This window comes from Mastigoproctus giganteus, chromosome 3 (assembly GCF_048544385.1).
Source record: "Mastigoproctus giganteus isolate SK-2022 chromosome 3, ASM4854438v1, whole genome shotgun sequence".
NCBI classification, from domain to species: Eukaryota; Metazoa; Arthropoda; class Arachnida; order Uropygi; family Thelyphonidae; genus Mastigoproctus; species Mastigoproctus giganteus.
The window spans coordinates 257,259,853-257,282,898 of record NC_143577.1 but is presented as its reverse complement, the minus strand read 5'-3'; the positions used below and the strand labels follow the sequence as shown (position 1 = coordinate 257,282,898).

Sequence of the window (23,046 nt, the reverse complement as noted above, 5' to 3'; positions counted from 1 at the left end):
ATGCTATGTCTGAAATAGAACTGTAGTTTTGTCTAGATGATCCTGCATTGCTTCTTTAACCAGTGATTTCATATTTTTCCTTGGAACAGAAGTTAAACTAACAGGTCTGTAATTACTCGTGTCACCCTTTGATCCGCCTTTGTGAATTGGGGATACATTTGCACATTTTTCGCACATCTCCAGTCAGTGGGGACCTCCCCTGAATCGAAAGATGCTCTCATAATTATGGCTAAGGGTTTGCTTACTTCCTTTGCTGCTTCCCTTAATATAACTGGATAGATCCCATCCTCCCCAGGTGCCTTTCTTATGTTTAACTTCAGCAATTTCTCCTCTACTTTCCTCTCAGTTATTACAAAATCATTTAGCTCCCTGTTAAGAGTTTGATAAACGTCTGGCCTCCACTTCCCTACAGAATTCCTCAATGTAGATACAAAATACTCATTCAGTTTGTCAGCTACCTGAGCAGGATCATCAACAGTCAAACCATCAATGTCAAGTGGACCAATCTGATTCATACCCTTCCTTCTAGTGTTTACATAAGTAAAGAAGTCTGTTTTTTCTTTGCATCCTTTACCAAAGATTTCTTGTAATCTGCCTTTGCTTGCCTTTGTGACTTAATTACAGGCTAGTTTATATCTCTGAAATTTTTAATTTCAGAAATCACATCTTATAATTCTGTTATATTTGAGTTAATGTTGTGGAATAAATAAATTAAAAAAAAAAAAAAGAAAAACCTGAAAAAAAAATTTTTTTGTTAGGTACTGTTATGCGTGTTGTCCAAGAAAGAGCAAAGCTGCCATTAGCATTTTATTTACTCAATCCATTTAAAGCCTTAAGCACATTAGTCCAGATTTCCTTGCAGGTGCCTAATTTCCAAGAGCTGCAATTTATAGAACAGAAGTCTTTCATGGTATGAAATATTTTGAATATCTGAATACTTTGAAGGTTACTGATCCCCAGAATCACACATGGCATCTGGCAGATGCAACATGAATGTGTGTATTTAGTGTGAGGCATTTTTTGTCAGCAAAATCAAAGTTCAATTGCAAGATAAGATACCTGGGCTCACCAGATGCCACATGGTAATGAGAATTGCCCAGAAGAAAGGTTGACACTTCTGCAGACCTGGCATCTGTTAAACACCAAAAAAACATTTAATGTCACATAATTCATAGTATATTGAAATTAAAATTGAAAATACTGTTATACAAAAAATATTCTAGCTTGTTATAACCAGTTAGAGAACACTGGTAGGCCAAAGTACACAGAATGATTAATTTTATTCACAGTTTTAAAAAAATGAAATAATTAAAAACAAATTGTTCCTGTCAAGCACCACCACCATGTTAGCAACAGAATGTTAACATTTACCAGCCCACATTCTCAAATATCTTTCAATAAAGTTAAATTTTCAAAAATTACTTTATTATTAAATTAAAGGTATGAGTAAAGTAGGGTTAATAAATAAAAGAAAACAGTTATTTAATCATAAAAATAGCAATATTATTATGCACAATGCTTGAATTTTTAGTTTGGTCTAGTGAAATATGTTATTAGCAATATCTTTCACTAGAAATTACTTCATAAAATCTCTTTATATATAATATTTTCAATGCACACTTTCCTTGATGGAGCTCTGAATCTGCCATTGTAATACATATTTGTAAATTAACTGCTCATATTCACACATACCTTTAATCTGTATTAAAGGTGCCTATTCCTGAGGTAGGGATTTTAGACAATTCAAATTCATCTGTAAAAAGAACTAAACCTCCCAAAAACATTTTATTTCATTTCAGAAATATACTTAGAATCACTTCTAGTTTTAATGATGTTCATTTGAATCTAATCTACAATCCTCTATCCCACTTGCTTTTTCTGATGGAATCTCAATTGATAGTTGAGTCCTGAATTTACAAAACAACTTAACTATCAATGGACTAAATTTCAAGTAAAGAATATTTGATTGGTTGAAGAATATAGAGTGAAAAAATGCCAAAAATAAAAAAAAAATGTTTTAAGTTGTTTTTTTAGAATAACTTTGCTATAACTATAAACACGATAGTTTATTTTTAAAGTAGTCATAATATTAGTGATGAAAAAAATTCTTTCATATACAAAAACAGTATTATTATTGGCGAAATGACATAAGGATTATGTTCCCTTTCTAGCACCACTCGATTTTATTAAATCCATCTGAGAAAGAATATAAATGTCATCAGAATTTTGCTTACTGAATCATTTTAAAGCTTTAAAGACCTCATTTAGGGCATCCACATAGATGACTACATCCTGCAATTTACAGTCCCAGCCTTTCTTGGTATGGACACCCTTTCATGTCCAAAATTAATCTGTTGCTCTTCTTTGCACCCTTCCCAAGAGATCTTCCCAAAATAGTTTCCAAACTTTATATGCAGTATTCAATACCTATAATAGCTGTATATGCAGTATTCAATATGGATTTAATATGTATGCAGGCAGTGTTATTACAAATATATATCAGATTAGGTGCATTTACAAAGCATATTGAGGCCATTTTAATCATAAATGCATATAAATGTCTATAACATAAATATGCCTAAAAACAGCATATTTTGTTAATTTGATCAGACAGTCGGAAATGTTATTTCAATCACTGGAAATATTACAATAACATTAAGCATGGGTAACCATGTCAATGGTGTTTTAATTCTCATGCCACTAAACCTGTTAGATGAAAGTACATTCTTTGAATGTAATTTATAACAGATCAGTTTTGCTATTAAAAAAAAAAAAAAAAAAAAAAAAAAAAATACACATATATATAATATATATATGACAGAGAAGGCAGTTGGAACTTTGGTTTGATAAACCAAAAATCAAATCTGCTGCTAAACTTATAAAATCATGTACCGTCAATCATGGAAAAGGTTTTACTACCGATTGCAGTACTGTCTTTTGTGCTGTTTATGAAGAGAATGTGCCATACTGAAAAAAAATAAAAAATTCTAGTTCAACCAACATTACAAAGTGTGGCCAAAAAAAAAAAACAAAGGAAAGGAAAGATAAAACTGCAAGGTCGGTCACTTTTAACTGAACCATACATCTCAAAAGACAAAAAAAATGACTTTTCAGAGGATTCTGTCTTGCATAGATATGCAAGCAATATCCCTTTCAATAAGTTAAGCAATAAAGTTTTCAAATGACTTTTGAAAAGTTATTGTATAAATCAAGACATTCCAGATGAATCTACCTTGAAGAATTACTTCAATAAAACTTACAATGACACTGTTCGCAAAATGCATTAGGATACGGGGAAAAAAAAGTGCATATAGATGTCCACCAATGAAATATCAGCATCTGCTGTCATCTAAGGTTCTTGAAAACCTGAATCATTCCACAACTGCTAGATTTGTAACTGACGCTTTGCAGTTATGGCCAGCCAAGAACTGATCCACAGCAAAAAAAAAAAAAAAAAAGCCTGCATTTTTCCTATCAACCCTAATAAAATGATAAAATCAGCTTTACAGGTTTTTAAATCAAACCTAATCATTACATTAATTCTCTTGAATTGTTTCTGCAGCCCAGGAACCACAGAAACAATTCAGGAGAATTTTTGACAAAGCTAATAGTTATTTCTTGTGTAAAAAAAAAAAAAAAAAAAGCCTTCATAAAAGCCCCTATACCCATGATTATTTACAGAAATATGCAATCCCTTCTACCAGAGCCTATTTTGGCAAGGCGGAGAATGTAGTTATGTGCAGGATTGTTTTATGCCAAAAAACTCTGATGCCATAAAAAGTTGTTAATGCTTTAGATAATGCAGATGCTGCTAAGATATTTCTTTACATTCTTTAGCTAAACATTTGGCCTGTTCATCAAGGTTATTTTGATCATTTTGCATGGTTACCCTAATCCAACAACCGAGCTTGAAGCATGAAGACATTTTTTGAGTGGTGCAATTCAAGTTTGTTGTTGCTGCTGAAGTAGAGGTTTCATTCTTACTCTGATACATATAAAGGAAAAAATTTAAACTGAGGAAAGATATTTACTGGATAGTTGGGCAGAAATCTGTTTTAAGCCAGATGATAGTTGGCTGTTGGAACAAATTTCCATCTGGCATTGTTGAAATGGGTAGTTTGGATAAATTGAAGAAAGAACTAGGCAAACTAGTAGAGGGGACAGACAGGTATAGCTTGCTTCTTTGCATCATTTACTAATACTAAAAAATTAAATTTGCTGAAAGTTTATAAATTCAGAGGTTGGGAAAAAAAAGGGAAGCAAATGCTGCCAAAAAGAGAGAATACCAAAAGTATCTCAATAAATAAACAATAATCATTTCAGTTTAAGTGCTTATGGCATTAAAAATTAAATACAAAATTAAATTAAATATGTCTTTCAGTTAAGATGAACTGTTGGCAAAACAGTAGATGGCATTGCCACTTTTACTAACAAATGTGGGGAAAACTCACTGTAAAATAATAGAGTCGCTGGTTAAAGATGCATTGCAGGATCATCTAGACAAGACTGCAGCAATAATTCAGACACAGCATGGGTTTGTTAAGGGAAAGTCCTGTCTGACAAATTTGATAGGATATTACGATGTGGTTACAAAGGAACTGAATGCAAAAAATAATTTTGATATCATATATTTGGATTTCAGGAAAGCTTTTGACACTGTTGCGCATGGAAGACTATTGTACAAATTGGAGCAGAATGGTATTAAGGGTAAGTTGCTACAATGGATAAAAGGATGGTTAAGTGGGAGAAGACAGAGGGTGGTAATCAATGGGTGCTGCTCTTCTTGGACTAATGTTATTAGTGGAGTCCCACAGGGTTCGGTGTTAGGTCCACTGTTGTTTTGTATATTTATCAATGATATTGATGAAGGTATATCAGGCTTAATGTCGAAGTTTGCAGATGATACAAAGGTTGGCAGGGTTGTTAATGACAGTAATGGCAGTGTGCTACTGCAACAGGATCTGGTTAATTTGGGCAGATGGGCTAAGAAGTGGCAACTGAAGTTTAACCTTGACAAATGCAAAGTACTGCATATGGGTAGAAGTAACCCCAGAGAAACGTACCAACTGTGTGGTACTACACTTAAGGTGGTAGAAAATGAAAAAGACCTGGGAGTAATTGTGCAGTCAGATATGAAGTTCTCTGAGCAGTGTAGACAGGCTGCCAGGGCAGGTCATGGGGTTTTGTCAATGATATATAGGAATTTTGCTAGCAGGGAAAAGGAGGTGATTGTCCCTCTGTATAAGGCAATGGTCAGGCCAAGCCTTGAGTACTGTGTACAGGTCTGGAGGCCTCATTTTAGGAAGGATGTAGATTTACTTGAGCGTGTACAGAGAAGGGCAACAAGATTGGTGAGGGGAATGAAGGGATCCTCTTACCAAGAGAGGCTTAAGTTCTGCAAATTGCAGTGGCTGGAGATTAGGCACCTGCACGGTGATCTGATTGAGGTATATAAGGCCTTGAATGGGTTGAGCACGCTGAATTCTGATGGGATCCTTCCACTTGTTCAGATTACGAACCTAAGGGGGCATAAATTCAAATTAAGAAAAGACAGATGTAGAATAGATGTGCGGAAATTTGCCTTTAGCCAGTGGGTGGTTAATTGCTGGAACAAACTTCCATCTGTCATTGTGGAAGTTGATAGGTTGAATAAATCTAAGGAGGAACTGGACAGGCATTTGGAGGGAATGGTGTGATTTTTTTTTTTTTTTTTTTTTTTGGCTGATGCTGCATAAGCTCATACATTTGCTTTCTTGCATCACATGCCACTACTACTACTAAACATTTAATGTTTACAATTTTATTGGATTTTCTCTCACAAACTTCAATCATAATAAAAGAATGATGTACTAAGTGGCAATTATTTCTAATCAACTTGTGATGAAGCTGCTTGGCTATTAATAAAACTTATACATTCATAACAATATTTCATGGAATATTTTCTACTCTTAATAGTTTATAAATTCTAGGAAACCATTAAACTTCTAATAGGCTAGGAGAAACAAAAATTTGTCCGAGAAAAATCTTTTCCTTTATGGAAATGATGACAGTTATATAGCACGAATTCCTAAAATAAGAAGTACAGTTTAATTAGTAAAAGGTGTTTCAAATGCAGTTTAATGCAATATTTGAAACAGCTTAAATATAATGCTTCTCTGCTTTAACTTTTGCCCTCATCAGGGGATTCCATGGTCTCTCCAGTAATAGTGAAAAAGCTCAGGATAATGCTCTTTTACATGGACGATTACAAATGTCCATATAGTGAACCTGACCATGGGGTTTCCTGATTGTTGACCGCAAAAGTTAATACAGAGAACTTATATTAGCATTAGTACACGCACATGATGCAAGAAAGCAAGCTTATACAGCATCGGCCAAAAAAAAAAATTCCATTTCACACAACCATTTTGCTCTAAAAGTTTGTCCAGTTTTCCTTGAATGTATTTAGGCTATCAGCTTCCACAACAACAGATGGAAGTTTGTTCCAGCAATCAACCACCCACTGGCTAAAGGCAAATTTCTGAACATCTATTCTACAACTATCCTTCCTCAATTTAAGTTTATGCCCCCCCCATGTTCATAATCTGAGCAAGAGGCAGAATCCCATCAGCACTGAGCCTACTCAACCCATTCAAGGCCTTATACACATCAATCAGATCACCGTGCAGGTGCCTAGTCTCCAGATGTTACAATATGCAGAATTTAAGCCTTTCTTGGTAAGAGTACCCCTCCATTCCCCTCACCAATCTTGTTGCCCTTCTCTGTACTCATTTTAGCATTACTACATCCTTCCTAAAATGGGGCCTCCAGAACTGTATGCAATACTCAAGGCATGACCTGACCATTGCCTTATATTTAAGCTGTTTCAAAAGAAATACAGTGCTATTTATCCATAATGCTCATCACCTCCATTTAGTGATATCAAAGACAGCTGCCTTGCAACCTACTAATTGCTTATATAAAATTTCACAGCTTAGACTGTTTTAAACTATTCTTGTTTTAAACTATTCTTTAGATATCAAATTCTGACTTCTGGAAAGTAGGGGATTTCACAATTTCTATCAGAAAACAGCAGGAGGATTTTTTTTTAACAGCAGTGCATTTTTCTGTCTATAGATTTCTCTTAGATTGTCTGTCAGACACCATCAACTGTTTATGTTCATTTGTAGCAATATGACTTGTCTGTGATAGTATTTTCCTAGCTTCAAGGAAATTTAAATAGTTACATTAGGTTAGACTTACTTATCAATTATTAAAAATAGCAAGAACTTCTATTTAAGTATTCACAGACTAGTTAAGATATCAGAACATCTTATAATGGGGGATTTTAACTTCCCAGGTATTGACTGGAACTTGTGGGTCTCACACACTAACAAGACTTTTATGGATTTATTTGGATGACTGTTTTCTACAGCACCATGTTCAAGAGACAACCAGAGGGAGTAATACTCTTGATCTGATTATTAGAAGTGATTATTCATGTGTTAAGAATCTTCAGATAAAAGTACTAGGTGGCAGTGATCACAGTGTACTGGTGTGAGATTTACATAAAGATGTAACTAACATCGGGCGTAAAGGGAAGGATTTTTGCTTTTGTAAAGGTGACTAGTGTTCTCAGACAAGTTTTAAATTCTATATGGTGGGACCAACTAATGATGTAACAAACATTGAATTCTAAATGGGAAGCATTCAAGGAATTAATATTAGAAGCTACTAGGCTTTTCATACCAACTAAGAAATATTGTTCAAGGTTTAGGCCTAAATGGATGTCAGATAAACTAATGAGACTCACACAGAACAAAAATGCATGGGATGCATATAAATTATCAGGCAACACAGAAGCCTGTGACAGACATAAGCTGGTCTGTAATCAAGTCACAAAGGAGGTTAGGAAGGCAAAGGCAGATTACAAGAAATCTTTGACAGAGGGTGTAAAGAAAAACAGCAAAGACTTCTTTAGTAAACTGCAGAAGGAATGGGATGAATCAGATGGGTACACTTGTTATCGATGGTTTGACTGTTGATGATCCTGCTCAGGTAGCTGACAAACTGAATGAGTATTCTGTTTCTACATTCACACAAGGAATTCTGTAGGGAAGTGGAGGCTAGATGTTTATAAAACTAACAGGGAGCTAAATCATTTTGTAAGAACTGAGAGGAAAGTGGAAGAGAAATTGTTGAAGTTAAACATAAGGCATCTGGGGTGGATGAGAGCAATCCAGTTATACAGGGTCATCCCTGTATAACTGAATTGATATAAAAAGGTGTCTGTGATTTCCCTTTTAATTATCTTTGGAAATATTTGATCAATTGCTGTGATCAGAGCAGCAAACAGTATGGTAACTCACTAAGTTTTATTTGACACCTCAACAATGACCTTGGCTGTGTTGACAGCCAAGGTCATTGTTGACCTTGAATGACTCCTACACACAGAATGACTCCTACATGCAACGCCTCAGTCAGTGTCAGTAAGATTACCAGTTTCCTTAAACTGATTAAACCAATGTATTAGTCTTGTCTGTTGGCGCATCTTGTCTAAGTACATCAATATTGATGTTGCACTGTTATGATAGATTTAAATTTAGCGTACCACAACACACACACACTGTGCTTTCTGTTATACGGTTGCCATCTTACTGACACTGACTGAGGCAGTGCACATAGGAGTCATTCTGCGCACACTCACAGCGCAGACAAGGTCATTGTTGAGATGTCGAATTAAACTTAGTGAGTTACCACACTGTTTGCTGCTACGATCATAGCAATCGATCAAATATTTCTGAAGGTAAATTAAAAGAGGAAATCATGGACACCTTCTTCGATGACCCAATATTAAGGGAGGTAACAAAGGAAGTAAGTAAAACCTTAGCCATAATTATGAGAGCATCCTTGGACTGGAGAAGTGTAAATGTATCCCAAATTCATAAAGAGGGATCAAAGGGTGGCACCAGTAATTACAGAACTGTTAGTTTAACTTTGTTACGGGAAAAGTAATGGAATCATTGGTTAAAAAAGCGGTGCAAGATCATCTAGACAAGACTGCAGTTATAGACACAGCATGGGGTTTATTAAGGGGAAATCTGGCCTGACCAATTTGATTGGATTCCACGATGTGGTCACAAATGAACTGGATGCAAAAAATAATTTTGATACGATATACTTGGATTTCAGAAGAGCTTTTGATACTGTTGCACATAAAAGGCTGTTGTACAAATTGGAGAAGTATGGAATTAAGGGAAAGCTGCTGCTATGGATAAAGGGATGACTGAGTGGGAGAAGACAGCGTGTTAATCAATGGACACTGCTCATTGTGGACTAATGTTATTAGTGGAGTCCTCCAGGGTTCGGTGTTGGGACCATCGTTGTTTATTGTATTTATCAGCAATACTGATAAATACAATAAATGCTTAATGTCCATTTTCAGATAATACAAAGGTTGGCAGGGTTGCTAATGACACTAACGACAGTACACTGCTGCAACAGGATCTAAAAGTTGGGCTGAGAGGTGGTGATATTTATAAACATTGACAAATGCAAAGCACTGTATATGGGTAGCAGTAACCCCAGAAGTGGTTATCAACCTTTTTTTTTCTTTTTTTTTAATTATCACCCCCTAAAGGGTTTTTTTTACACAATTTTTTTTCCTAATCGCCCCCCCATAAAACTTTAAAACAAAAAAATACTTTATACTTCTTTTATTCAATGAGCCAGATGTTTCTTTGCTAAAAGTTCAATGTTGGGTGTGATGTTAGTAAGTTTAGTTCTGTCTCCTCTTGAACACATCAATTCTGTTTCTTTCCTTTGTTAATATTTTATTTACTGAACTAAAACCACTTTCAACCATATAAGTTGTTGGAAAACAAGTACTTTGGCCATTTCAGACCACATTGTTGGATAAAGGAGTTCAGTTGTTTTTGATCCCCACAACTCAACCATTCCACCTTTTTCAAATTTATATTATCCATGGCTTCACTTCAAAAGACAATAAAGCTGAAAATCTATTTTTAATTTCACCTTTTAAAGAACACAAATGATCTGAATAATTCTTAGATCATTCTTGGTGAGAGATTCATAGGTTTCAGCTAACTCCTGCTGAGTTGTTGTTTTCCTCATTAAATTGCTTTCAAATATTTCCAGTTTTTCAGTGAAGGCTTTTAATATGCATTTTGCAGTCTATCAGCATAATTAATTTCCCTTGAAGTGATACTTCATTAAATTTTCAAAAAATGCAAGCCACATAGTATATGTTGTTTTTGTGTTTGCTAAATCTGTCTTCTTCGCTTTCTAAAAAACTAATTGTCATATCAAAAAAGGTTTACAAATCTTGTTGGACAGTTTGCGTTAGAAAGCCATCTGACTTCTGTATGTAAAAGAAGCCTTACATACTGTTCTTCGTTATCAACACAAAATTTTCTGAAAAGGAGATCATATTTGCTATGTGACTTCATTTTATTGATGGTTTTAATAACTACACTGAGAGACTGATAAAGAACTGAACTAACAGTTTTTGCAATCAGATGATGGTGCAGAATGCAGTGTATTGCAAGAACACTGGGACATATTTCCTTTAGGCGGGCTATAAACTGTCTTCCAACAATAGAGTAGCACCATCAGTGGCACAGAATACCTAATTTTCTTAAGGTACTTGTTTTTTTTTTTTTTAATCAAACCATGTTTTTACAGCAGCCAAAATGGATGCTCCAGTATAGTCAGTTTCTAAAGATTTTACAAACATCTCTTCTTGCAGTTTATAATCATCATCGAAATAGCAAACATATGCCATTAGAAGGGCCTTATTGTCAGTAACTGTTGATTCATCAATCTGAATAAAATATTTTCTTGTTTTCAGTTTGTCAATTAGCTGCTCTTCAATGTTAACTGCCATCTCATCAATTAGTCTTCAAACTGAATCGTTGCTCAATGGCAATGCTTTTAAAATACTGGAAGGATTTTGATGCATCATTGTTTCAATTACAGTCTCAGCAACTGTATGAGCACTACCAGTTTTTGCATTTCTGCAATTTTATAAGATATAATCATTCCATCATCATTTGTTTGTGTGTTTTTCTTAAATAAGTAAGTAACAGTGTTACGTTGCTCAAAATTCTGTTTTAAATTTTTAAAATATTCAATATGTTTACCAAACTTATCAGGATGTTTCCTTTTTAAGTGATCTAAACACCTTGATCATTTCATTGCCTCATTTGAAAAAGAGCTATTACATATAAAATGCATAGGCTGTCTTGAGTCAAATGGGCTTTTAATAAAACCATAAGCTAGATATTCACATCCAGATACTGTTGATACTTTTTCTTTCTGGCACTTGACATGACTGATGATAGCTTGAATAACTAAAGAATTAAATAATAAAATATAAACAATTTTTATTTAACTCTTATAGCCGATGTCACTCACAAAAGCACTGTGCATCAAAAATAAACAACTTTCTCAAGGAAACAATAAATCAATACTAATGGTCACAATAGACAAACATTTCTTCATCCCATCCATGCCTCATATATTGACCAAGGAAACAAAAGAATACAGAAACCACGCCCACAATGCCACCGCCAAGGTTGCAGCTGTCAGAAAGGTGCAAATGGCAAGAATTTTGGAGACATTACCTCTGAAAGCACTTAGTTAGGCATTTAATGCCTATGAAAAGCAAAGGTGGTTGAGTTAAATCACGTCCACTATCTTCCTTTTATCAAAATTCCTCACTCACTCCTAATATAATATACCTATATGTTAAAAATCAGTTGTCTCAGGGAGAAAAGAAAACCCAATGACAGAAATTAAATATTAAGGAATAAGATGTCATTGGGTAGGGTTGAACTTGAGGACCACAAGCCATTGTAATATCCATGATTTTTTTTGCCTCCCAAAAACCAATTTTCCCCCTTATGGGAGGGCAATATTGCCCCCTGTTGAGAATCCCTGCCCCAGAGTAACGTAGAAATTGTGCAGTACTATACTCAGTTTAGTGGAGAATGAAAAAGATGTGGGGTGATTGTGTAGTCAGATATGAAATTCTATGAGCAGTGCAGACATGCTGCGAGGGCAGCTCATGGGGTATATCATTTGTCAATGATATACAAAAACTTGGCTAGCAAGGATAAGGAGGTGATTATCCATTTGTACAGGGCAATGGTCAGGCCACACCTTGAGTACTGCATACAGTTCTGGAAGCCTCATTTTAGAAAGGATATAGAGCAGCTGAAATAAATACGGAGAAGGACAATGAGTAGTGAGGGGAACAGAGTGATGCTCTTAGCTTAAGATGTGCAAATTGCAGCATCTGAAGACTAGGCACCTGCAAGGCAATCTGATTGAGGTGTATAAGTCTTTGAATGGTTTAAGCAAGCTCAATGCTGATGGAAGACTTCCTCTTGCTCATATTTCGCACTTGATGGGACATAAATTCAAATTGAGGAAAGACAGTTACAGTATAGATATGCAGAAATTTGCCTTTAGCCAGTGAGTGGTTGATTGCTGGATCAAACTTCCATCTGTTCATTGTGGAACGTGGTAGCTTAAATAAATTCAAGGAAGAACTGAACAAACTTTTGGAGTGAATGGGAGGTGTTTTTTTTTTTTTTTTTTGGCTGATTCTTGTAAAGCTCTTGCTATTTTTAATATTAGATTAGGAAGACAGTAACTAGAATTCATCAGACTATAATTAATGTCAGGCTTGGATGCAACTTACACTGGCAGAAGGATAACATACAAGACTCCAACCTCCATTTGATGTTGTGGAAAGTGTAGTGTGCATAGATGTAGATGTAGTATATGATTTAAGGAAGAATTAAATTATTAGAGGGGATGGAGGATGGTTTTTTTTGTCTTGGGTGATGCTGTATAAGACTTATTTCCTTGCATCCTTCACTACTTATCAATACAATATGGTATAAATGCTCTTTAAAATTATTTCATCCTAGTAAGCAATATGGTATAAATGCTCTTTAAAATTATTTCATCCTAGTAAGGATAAATCCAACAAAACTAACTTAAACAATTGGGAAGTTGCTACCTCTTCAAAGAGCTTCCTCAGCACATGTTTATTCCACTGTTCCTGCAATTCCTTGAAGCACCTATTAAGCCCAATTTAATTTTCAGAACTGCTAAAAAGCTGTTTTCACAATATAATGGATACCAATTTTGTTGGTATCCATTTCTAAATTTTCTTTTAGCAGCATGGTGTGCAGGTATGTCAACAAATGGAAATTAGTAAAATAATAAGCATTTCAACCTACGTGGAGTGTAATCTGCCTCTAATTTCTTAAAGAAATTAAATCACCTTATGGACACAAAATTCTTCGTGGACTTAAAAGTTCTTAGAGCTTTCTAGATAGGCAGAGATCAAGCACTTAAAAAAGAAATTATGAAAATTTCCCAAATATTTAGAAACAGATACCAACAAAAAGTCATAATGAAAACAAAACAGCAAAAGAGGGACATTTCGACACACTAATCTGACAAAGCACCATAAAAAAAGCAAAAAAATATATTACCATCCCTAAAATTAGTGAACAGATCAAACAACATATGGGTTGTGGACCAGAATTAAAAAATCTTGCACCATTAAAAATATGATATAATCCCCACCCCTTCCCCTGACAAAGACCCTTTATAAACACCCAGTGTATAATTTACAATGCAACGATTGCCAAAAATCATATACTGGGGAAGCCAGTACAGATTATTCAAAAGAATTAAAGAATGTAAATATGATTGAGTCCACAGCCTAATAACAAAATCAGATCCTGCATTCCACACCTGGAGTGAGGATCACCAATGGAATTTCAAGAATACCTCTATTTGGAGGGTATGGTGTGATTTTTTTTTTTTTTTTTTTGCTGATGCTGCATAAGCTCCTACACTTGCTTTCTTGCATCAAGTGCCACTACTACTAACCACTGAAAAACATAGATACAGAAAATGCATACTATACAAAGAATCTTGGCATAACCAACAATATTAACTGAAATAAACATGCAAGTTTTCAAGAGCTAAGTATTAAAGGAAAATAAAAAAACAGAAATCATAACAATTATACCTTGAAAAACAAACTCCTTCCATCGCCCTTCCTAATGGTAATCTTGAACCCATCCACACAATTAAAATACTCATGAAGATTAGCTGCCAAACAAGTGTCTAATCCTACCCAAGCCCCTATTCTCTCTCTCTGAATAACCCTTGGGTACAAAGTGCAATTGGCCCCAGGAGACTTTAACCAGAGCTTTGATTAAAAAAAATTGAGTACAGTATAGAACATAAAAATACAATTAATTGCATACCACTGTCTTGGTATGTGAGGCTGAAGCAGTCATAAGGAAAGCATTAGAGGAATGTAAGTATTCATGGCCATCTATTTACTTAAGTTTAATTTTATTAATCTTATTAACTAAATTATTAACTGTTGTTTACTAATAGCTATCTATTGACTAACTCAAATCTATTATACATGTAATTACTAAAGGATAAATAGTAACAGTAAGAAATGTCTATTAAAATTAACTCTGTATAGATGAAGTCACCAAAATTTATTAGTTATGCTGTCTTTATATATTATCTGAATTGGTACAGGAAGTTCCCACAGAACAACATCTGAGATCAATCTGTAATTCTTTAATAAATTAAAGGTAGATAACATTTCACACAGGTTCAAGTGTTCATTATTTCACCAGTTTCCAACAATAAAACAATCTGCCCAACCTCAAATCTTTTGCCTTTCCTGGTTCAAGTTTAGGGTACATATTTAATGAGTATGAAGACTGTCTCACTTGTGGAATACTTTTTTTTTTTTTAAGAAAAAAACTGCTTATGCTGGGTGGTATGGGCAAGTTCATTGTGCAGATGCACTCTCATTCCCAAATCTTCCTTTAAAATAGCCTTACATTTTGCCAAACCTCTTTGATGTTGTTTCATGAATAGTCAAATTTCTGTCATTTCACACTAAGTATCATTTAACATTCTCCACTTTATGATAAATTCTTGAAAATGATAGTCCCTTGGCAGAAAAAATAAGCTATAAAAAATTTTAAAATAAAAATGTAAAAGCACTGGTAAATACGCAATGAGTGTGAAACTTTGATATCAGCAGAGACCAAAAAAAAAAAAAAAAAAATTCAAGTAAATATAGAAGTTTACTTTTATGTATTACACAGGGCCAGCCAAATTGGGTCAGGGAAATTTACAAGATGGATAAAAAAGAACATTGCCATATTTAGCAGTCATGGAGGATTGAACCACTTTCAACTCAAATGCATTTACTACTGTATCTCTGAGTTGACCAACTAAGTCATGCCTACATCAGTAGGATGCAATCATTTTAGCAATAAAGTATACATAACCATTTTCAATTTTTTTTTCAGTACTGTTTAAGAGAATGTTCACATGTGCAAGTTCTATTTCTATATATACTTCACATTTTTCACGACAGCAAAAAAAGGAAAAGAAATTAATATCAATAAACATTACGATAACTTAATGCAAACTTACTTATGACAGTTTGAGAGAATAATATATTTCAATGCTTGCTTCAAACAATAGGAAATACCCTCCTTCCACTCCAACCCAACAAAACAGAAATTATCTTCTACATGTTATACCTACATGCCAAACCTGTATGTTCTTCCACATCCCAAGCCTGTATATTACGTAAAAAAATGCAACAGCAAACAAAACCTATTGATGGACTGTGCATTATGTGGCTAATTAATAGTAGCACTCAGGTGGAGTAATTAATTTTTTTTTTAATCTCTTTTGCACTTTACAGTAATCTGTTTATTCAGCTGTAACACTAAAGCAGCAGAAAATTAGTTTTTCCCTCTTCATTTCTCTATTAAAAATTAGAAAAATGCCCACTGAAAAGGGTTAAAATATCCCCAAGTTTTTAAATTTTGTGCCAGTGCATCAGGTTATATTTAGTTCCTGATTGAAATCAGCTGGTTAGAGAGCACAAACATTGATATAAACATAAAAAAAAAAAAAACGCATTCTATCTACTTTTATCTGCCCCAGTACTGGGCATATGCCTAATTAAAATAAAAATAACAAATTTTGCTTTTACCATCCAATTAATTAAATGTATTTAAGTGTTAAACAAGTTTTTCTGCCAGTACATCAAACATTGTTTACATTTTTTTGTTTATCAACTAATTTAAATGGATGCGAAAAAAAAAATCATATCCAATTCGGTAAGGTGTTATATTGTATCACTGTTTTGCATCCTTGTATATGTAAACAATTTCGCAATAATAACACATTATATAGCCAATGCCAAAATACACGTATACATTTCGCTTATTTTGGCTCTTATGAACAGTAGTTAAATCAATTTGCAATTTTTAACTTCTCTTTTATATCGGCGTCTAAACATTGCCAGCTGAGGCCTTAAATTACCTCCTCAATTTCCTCTTCTGTCCACATCTCCACAGGCCTATCGTATTCGTCCCCACTATTATATGCTGAGGGATCTTCCTCAGGATCTTCCCCTACCTTTACCTGAACAGTATTATTTGGCCTTTCTTGTGAAGGACTATGGGCACTTTGAGAGGTGCCAGGACTCTGAAAGGTTGCTGTAGCGTTTGTTCTGTGGCCATGTCCAGAGTGTGTGTGAGAATGCGATTTGCGAGAATTTCGATGAGGCGACGCCCGATGGCGTCGTTTGGAATGACTAGGACCATTATCTGGATTCTCATAATCGTCATAAGTAGAATTAGAAGAGAGTGCTGGTCGCTTTTCGTCTCGTGTAGGAGGGGGAGGCCACCTTGGAGGAGAATTTCTTGAAGGAAAATTAAATCGTTCTCGACCTTCCTGAGAATGAGGTTGATGTCCATGACGGTCGCCATGATACGAATGCGAATGAGTGTTTGTGTCGGAATTTTCTCCTTCTGTTTTTTGTTGCGAGCTTTTCTTCTTAGGTAAAATTGTCATGATTATCACTCCTTAGATATTCGTGCAGCTACCGACACATAAGTAAATTTCACACCACAGCACCAACTTTCATCTGTCAGACGCACTATTTGTTAGCATTGGCCGAATATGGCGACCTCACAATCATATGACGTCACTTTCCTTGATGGTGTCGCTACAAGCGTCGTATTTTATGCTGTAATAATAATAATAATCAAGCGAATACGATTTAAATAAAAAAAATACTCTCATATAACTAATTGTAAGCTGGACATAGAGGATGAAGTATCATTTCTTTGTCTACGCCTTCGTTCTTTATATAAAATCATTTTACCTAATATGTCATTATTTTTTTTTGGCTGGTGCAGCATAAGCCTCAGGTTCCTTGCACCATACGGCTAATAATAATAATAATAATAATAATAATAATAATATAACCCCAGGGGCTCGCATCTGGTGAGTATGGGCTTGGCACACCCAGGGTCTTGAGCTGGATATCGTCATTCTTCTCTTCCTTGGTGATTCCTCTCTCTCTCTCTCTCTCTCTCTCTCTCTCTCTCTCTTATGGTAACTTAGAATTTTTTTTTTGGCTGGTACCTAATGATAATAATGATAATTAGCATTAGTAGAGGCATATGATGCAAGAAAGCAAGCTTATGCAGCATCAGCCAAAAAAAAAAAAAAAAATGCTCCCATTTCACCCCTCGGTTCGTTCCAAATACCTGTCCCGCTCAACCTTAAAATAATGATAATGATATGGACTAATTTGATGATACTCATAAGCTGCTATATTGAGCGCATAGTGGTGTAGTGTTTGGGGGAGGGCGCCACTGGGGATTCCCACAACTACGCCATTTGTACTCATGTGAAGTAGACAGAACTCTGTAAATGTCAGAAAAGTGTGTGCATGTGACGTTTTGCGTTAGAGTCATGTGTTAACGGTACGCTGTAAGGGCCAAAGATTTAAAAGTGTATGGATATTGTGGAGTGTAGTATCGTGTACCGTTGTTCATTAGCATTAGTAGAGGCATAAGATGCAAGAAAGCAAGCTTATGCACCATCAGCCAAAAAAAAAAAAAAAAAAAAAAAAAAAAACCCTCCCATTTCACCTCTCCATTTGTTCCAAATGCCTGTCCAGCTCAGCCTTAAATTTATTTAAGCTATCAACTTCCACAACAAAATATGGAAGTCTGTTCCACCAATCAACTACCGCGGACTAAGGACAAATTTCCGCACATCCATTCTACAACTGTCTTTCCTCAATTTGAATCTGTTATCGCTCAGGTTCTTAATCTGAGCAAGAGGAAGAATCCCATCAGCATTCAGCTTGCGCAACCCATTCAAGGCTTTATACATCTCCATCAGATCACCTCGCAGGTACCTACTCTCCAAGCGCTGCAATTTGCAGAACTTAAGCCTTTCTTCGTAAGAGCACCCCTTTGTTCCCCTCACCAATCTTGTTGCCCTTTTTTGTACTCGTTCTAGCAACTCTACATCGGCCTCCAGACCAGTACATAATACTCTAGGTGTGGCCTGACCATTGCCTTGTATAATAGGATAATCACATCCCTGTCCCTGCTAGCAAAATTCCTGTATATCATTTACAAGACACCGTGAGCTACTCTTGAAGATCGCAAGATAGCTCATGGTGTCTTCACTGCTCAGAAAACTTCATATCTTGGAACGTTGATTGAGCATACTCGGCAAGGGCATGATAGCAAAGCTCATCTTGCAGTAATAAATGTTCCTAGTGGTGTAGGTTTCCTGTGTTTTTGTAATCAGTCTTTTGCTGTAATCCTCATAATGAGGATGGTAGTGCATTAGATACTCCCAGCTTTTGGGTTGTTCATGTGTGCAAAGTGGGTTTTGTTCGATGCCCAGATATGTTCATTTTTTTCATGAAGGGACCATGGCCAATAAGTAATAATGCTACTTGGAGGTACGATGAAAACCACGGAAACGAATTTGGGTATATGTGGGCAACAGAAGGTAGGAATAGTTTGGTAATAGCTCCTTTGCTGGTGTTATTCCATGAGCTTTGCCCAATTTCGATGATTTTGTCAACTGTGTGTTTTCTCTCTCTTTTTGGATATATTAAGGCTATATTAAGATTGTTGGCTATATTAAGATCGATGTCGAGAATCTCAGAGGGAATCCCTTCCTTTAATCTTTGAAATAGGTCTCTCTTGACTGCCTCTAGATAAAAGAGTAGATATCCAGCCTAGACTTGAAGGACTGGCGTCAGTGGCGGATTAAGGACAGTTGGGGCCCCTAGGCAAATTATATGTGGGGGGCCCAAAAATAATAAAAAAATAAATAAATAAAAGTTAGGTGGCAAACAAATGAAATTTTGTACTTTTGAATTTTTTGAACTTCTGGATTTTTCTACCTGTTAAAGGGTTAAAGGATGATAAATAATAAAACTTTTTAGTTTAATGAATAATTTTTATGTCGTTTTTACAAATTTACTTTGCGAATTTTATAATTCTCGAATTTATTGATTAAGTCTTCAAAGTTTATTTTTCCGGTAAACTCGTGTTCAATGGAAATTAAGGATAAGGCACTTAATCGCTCTTGGCTCATTACAGCCATTGGTATTGCAGCATTATTTAAAGCGTGGATAGTCCGCGCTGTTCAAAATACGTATTAAAACGTAATAATTGTGTTGAAAAAATTTTCGCTTAAAATAATCAAGATTTTTATGATGTTTACTGAAAACATTAATCTATTTTAGAACACTATAGGAAAATGTCTTGGCTTGGGGATCCTCCAAGCCTGGGGCCCCTAGTCACGTGCCTCGTTGCCTTAATGGGTAATCCTATCCTGATTGGCGTACTAATGCAGCAGGCTATAATAACTGTGAGCAGCATAGCTCCCTAAATGAAATCCAACTTAGTTCTTTTTCTCTGGATGTAGGTTCTAGTACACCACACTGCCTCACCGTAGCGGATAATTGGCAAGAATATGGGTCCATATATTAGTGCAAGTGCCCTTCGTTTAAGGCTACAGTCTGCTCTACTAATTGTTGTAATCAGTGCCATGTATTTCCTAATTTTGGTTGCGACATGAACGAGATGCAGGTAAAATGTCAGTTTCATATCGAATGGTAACAAAGCTCTAAAGGCCCAGCTTTAGAGCTTTGTGAGGGCCAGATTGGCAACTGAACTCTAGAACAAGCATGGACAACCAAGGCCAGGTCGTCTGCAGAGGCCAGAGCCGCAGACACACTCGAGGTACACTTCTCGGAATTCGTCGAAGATGATGGACCAGAATGATGGTCCAAGGACCAAACTCTGAGGACAAACCCGGGTGACCGGACTGGAGACTGCTGGAACTTGTCAGTGGTGTTGCTCTTCCGCTGGCTGAGGTATGAGGAAATACATCTGTGAAAGTTAATAGGAGTTTTCCGTTTCTAAGCCTCCTGAGGATGCTTGGCCATCACAGGCGATCAAAAGCACCAGCCAAACCCAATGTGATGACCAGGGGTTATTTGTCAGGACTGTTTTTGACCATAGAGATGAGGTACTGAAGAGCATATTCCGTGCAAGTTCGGCATTTGAATCTGAATTGGCGGGAGGATGCCAATGCGGATGGCGTGATTTTATTACGATTATATTGACAGGCAAATATATATATACATATATATATATATCATATTAGGGTCACCCGGTAATTTTTTACATATATCCGTATTTGTGGCTATAAATTGCGTGTCTTCTCTGGTCGATTTGCCTGTTGTTCTGAACGAAAAAGCCCCAGTTTCTGGTGGAGGGAACTTTTCTATCTACGGCTGAGACCGGAAAACTCAGCCACGGAGTCCAAAAAGCGCAATGAAGTTTCTCGCGTCATCAACGGGAATCAAACCCGGTCCTTTTCCATCCGGCGTTGGGAAGACGGTGACGATACCATTATGGTAGCACAATGATATATTGACATATTGACATGCAGTCGCCTGAAAAGCAGGAGGTCGGAGATTACAATGCTTGATGAAAATCTACACAGGGTTAGCAATTAAATGGGAAGTTCAGGAGGGCACCAAAATTTTTTTTGACATTTCTTCTGATTGGTTAACTTTTATCATTATTCAAAATTTAGGGGATTAAATTTTATTTTGCCTACTAACATTCAACTCCAAACTCTTTCAGTTGAGAATAAGCAATACCGATTCCTGCCTTTGTCTCCAACTGGAAGACTAGAACCACCTGCTCTATCACTGCCCTCTTTATGCTGACCTACGGAAATCCCTACAAGACTGTATAAACACCTTCTCACCTGGCAACGAAAAACATATAGTAGAATCTGCCTCACATCTCAGAATCCTACAACAATTTGATTCTGATTTATTTGCTAGAAGAAAACTTCTGTTGGCCAATACTGCTTCAGCTTCACCTCCTACGGTGCCTCCAGCACCTTCAATAATGTCAGCCTCAACAGTGAGCGGTGTCTTCCAAAGATAAAATATTGTCACCTTGAATAGCTCTTAGAAGATCATATATATCCAGTTTGTTTGGTTTTTTTTTTTATTATTTTTATTTATTTGTTTTTTTACTTTTATCCCCTCAGGCCTGGGCAACCCGAGGATTGCTGGCACCCACTGGTATTGTACTGCCTTCAGTGGGTGCGGGATTTGTCCAATCTTAGACAATTCATTTTTATTTTTTTTAATCTATTTTACTTATTTTTTTTCTTTTAAATTTATTTATATTTATTTTTTGTTTCTCTTTTCTTTTTTTTTCTCTTCTTTTTTTATTTTATTTATTTATTTTTTAATATATTTTATTTTTACTTTTGTGTAATTTTTTTTTTCTTCTATTTTCTTTAGCCGTACCGGCTAGAGAAAATAGAAGTCTGGGCAACTGTTTTTTTTTTTTTTTTTATTTATCTTATTTTATTTTATATAATTTTACTTCACCATCATTTTTTTTTATTTATTTTATTAGCAATTTCCTTTTTTTACCTTTTTTTTCTTTGTATCTGTATATATATATTTTTTTAATTTTATTTTACTTTTTTTTTAATACTGTTTTATTTTATTTTCATTTATTTTTCTTTATTTATTTATTTTTTCCTACTCTTCTTAATAAATATCTGTAAATTTTTATAGAGATTTATTAAGAAGAGAAGAATTATCAATTCTTCTCTATAAATTTTTATCTTAAGTTTATTTTATTTTACTTGTTTGTTTTTTTTAACTAACTTTTTTTAATTATGATTTTATTTATTAATTTTTCCCTCTAGGCTGGTACCCTAAGTTTGGGTAGCTGTGGGTACGGGATTTGCTGGCACCCACTGGTATAGAACTATCTCGGGTGGGTGCAGGACTTCGCCCTCTTCAGGGCAGACAAATATTTTAATGGTCTATCTCCACTTGGCTAAGGACACATCTAGTGGCCCACCTCCTTGTGGTGCAGACGGGCGATCTCCTGGCACGCCTTCCAGGAGATCGCCTGCCCGGTGGCAAAGAGGCCAGAAACAACTAAACAACACACAATATACACAAACATAACACTACACGTTTCTGGCCGCTCTACAGAGTTTTGTATCATCACAGAGTAACAGGGCGGAGATGAACTTATGTTCCTGGAGCCGCTATACAGAAGATACTATACAGAAGATACTATACATGTCTACATAACACACAAGGGGTCGCACCGCAGAGTTACTAAACCCAGGTCAAATTTACTTGCTTATATGATAATGTTTGATGTATAGTAAATAAATTTGACTAGTCTGAAGTTCTGATTAAGTCATCTGACATCACAGGTAAGGTTTTTCATCGACATACTGACATCACGGGTCTAATAGAAACATGGTATCACTCTGTTATCAATTATGCAGAATTTGAATATGGTGATTACGATGTGTATCTAATGCTCACTGGCGAAGATGGGCTTCAGAAGAGAAGGGGCAGCAGAAAGGACAGGTATCACAGGAAGGGAGAGGAGTAATGCTTTTGGTCAGGGAGCAAATAAACTCTACAAGTAGTAGCCACAAATTACCAGTATAACATTTACTCAATCTAATGTGAAATAAATCCTGCAGAAAAACAAAAATGAGGGTAAGAGTTTGTTATAGGTAAAAAGACTGGGATAAAATGAACAACTCCACAAACAAATACAATGAGCTAAC

The 23,046-nt window shown here is 35.5% G+C and overlaps 1 protein-coding gene across 4 annotated transcripts in view; it reads right to left on the bottom strand.

The window, feature by feature from the left end:
* The window catches only part of LOC150089094 (OTU domain-containing protein 5-A-like), a 176,940-nt gene extending 159,875 nt beyond the window's left edge, over positions 1-17,065 (bottom strand). For all 4 annotated transcript variants that reach the window (XM_090371059.1, XM_090371057.1, XM_090371058.1 and 1 more), the window contains exon 1: positions 16,405-17,065. In XM_090371059.1, coding sequence (XP_090227185.1) covers positions 16,405-16,938 — 534 coding nt within the window. In that variant the 5' untranslated portion in view covers positions 16,939-17,065. The remainder of the gene's footprint in view (positions 1-16,404) is intronic.
* Between the last annotated feature and the right edge of the window lie 5,981 nt (positions 17,066-23,046).